The following is a 974-nucleotide window of genomic DNA, read 5'->3' as shown; positions in this document are numbered from 1 at the left end:
GGGGTGGCTCGTGGTACCACTAGCCCTTTACCTTGCTGTCGCACACCTGCCACGGGGGCCCGGGGGGGCTTCGTGGTCCCTTTCCGTCCCAGCTTCGGAGCCTGTCCTCCATCAGGATTCACCTGGCCCGGTGGCTGCTTGTGTTGCAGCTTCTTGGGGGCTAACTGGGGGTGAGAGAAGGGTGGAAGTGAGGCCAGGCAGCACCTCCGCCCCCAGCCCCACTGCTTCGGGGCCAGCAGACCCCTGCTCACCTTGAAGCGGCCAGTGGCCCCCATGGCGGAGGAGTTGTGGGGCCGCACCAGGTCCCCACGGCTCAGCCCCTTGCTCAGCGCCTGCTTCAGCAGGTACTTGAGGCGGATGGGGTCCACGGTGGGGTACTTGGCCAGGATGAACCGCTTGATGGCAATAACAGAGGCACCCTTCCTCTTGTCCTGGGCCCGCAGAGCCTCGATGACCATGTGCAGGGTGGGGGGGTGGGGGGGCCGCCGGCCCCGGGCCAGCCGAACCGGGAGCTGGGCTGTGCCAGCAGCTTCAGCTGCTGGGAGAGGCGAGAGGCATCCCTTGGGACCTGGGCTCAGCCCCAAGGCACTCACACCCCCAAGGGCTGCAAAGCCCCCTAGAAGCTGAGCAGCCACGACCCCGCTCATCCCTGCGGCCTCACAGGGACCATGGCCACCAGAGCTCGAGCCCGAGCAGTGCCCCAGCCCCACAGGAGCCCCAGCTCTGCCGGGACCCCACAGCGCTTGGCAAATCCCTTACCCAGCTGAGGCTCCATGGCAGCGCACGCCCACCTGAGCACACCAGCCTAAAGCCCCAGGCCCAGACAGCCCCAGCTCTTGCTCACAGGCTCGCTTCACTTCCAGCTAATTTATCTGATTAGCACCCTAACTGCAGGGGCTGGTTAGCAGCTGCTAATTGCTCTGGTTGCCGCCCCGGTGGGAGCACGTGGCTGGGCAGCTGCGGGGCCCTTGCGC

General features: G+C 66.6%; 1 protein-coding gene across 1 annotated transcript in view; it reads right to left on the bottom strand.

The window, feature by feature from the left end:
• Nucleotides 1–775, bottom strand: part of LOC103913614 (histone H1oo) — a 1236-nt gene extending 461 nt beyond the window's left edge. The window contains exons 1-3 of the mRNA XM_009320116.1: nt 760–775; nt 252–535; nt 18–164 (exon numbers count right to left, since the gene is read on the bottom strand). Of these exons, the coding sequence (XP_009318391.1) occupies nt 18–164; nt 252–535; nt 760–775 (447 nt within the window). The remainder of the gene's footprint in view (nt 1–17; nt 165–251; nt 536–759) is intronic.
• Between the last annotated feature and the right edge of the window lie 199 nt (nt 776–974).

Source organism: Pygoscelis adeliae, unplaced genomic scaffold (genome assembly GCF_000699105.1).
Source record: "Pygoscelis adeliae isolate BGI_AS28 unplaced genomic scaffold, ASM69910v1 Scaffold302, whole genome shotgun sequence".
In the NCBI taxonomy this organism is placed as follows: Eukaryota; Metazoa; Chordata; class Aves; order Sphenisciformes; family Spheniscidae; genus Pygoscelis; species Pygoscelis adeliae.
The sequence above is the reverse complement of the archived record's forward strand: the minus strand, read 5'-3'. Positions and strand labels throughout refer to the sequence as shown.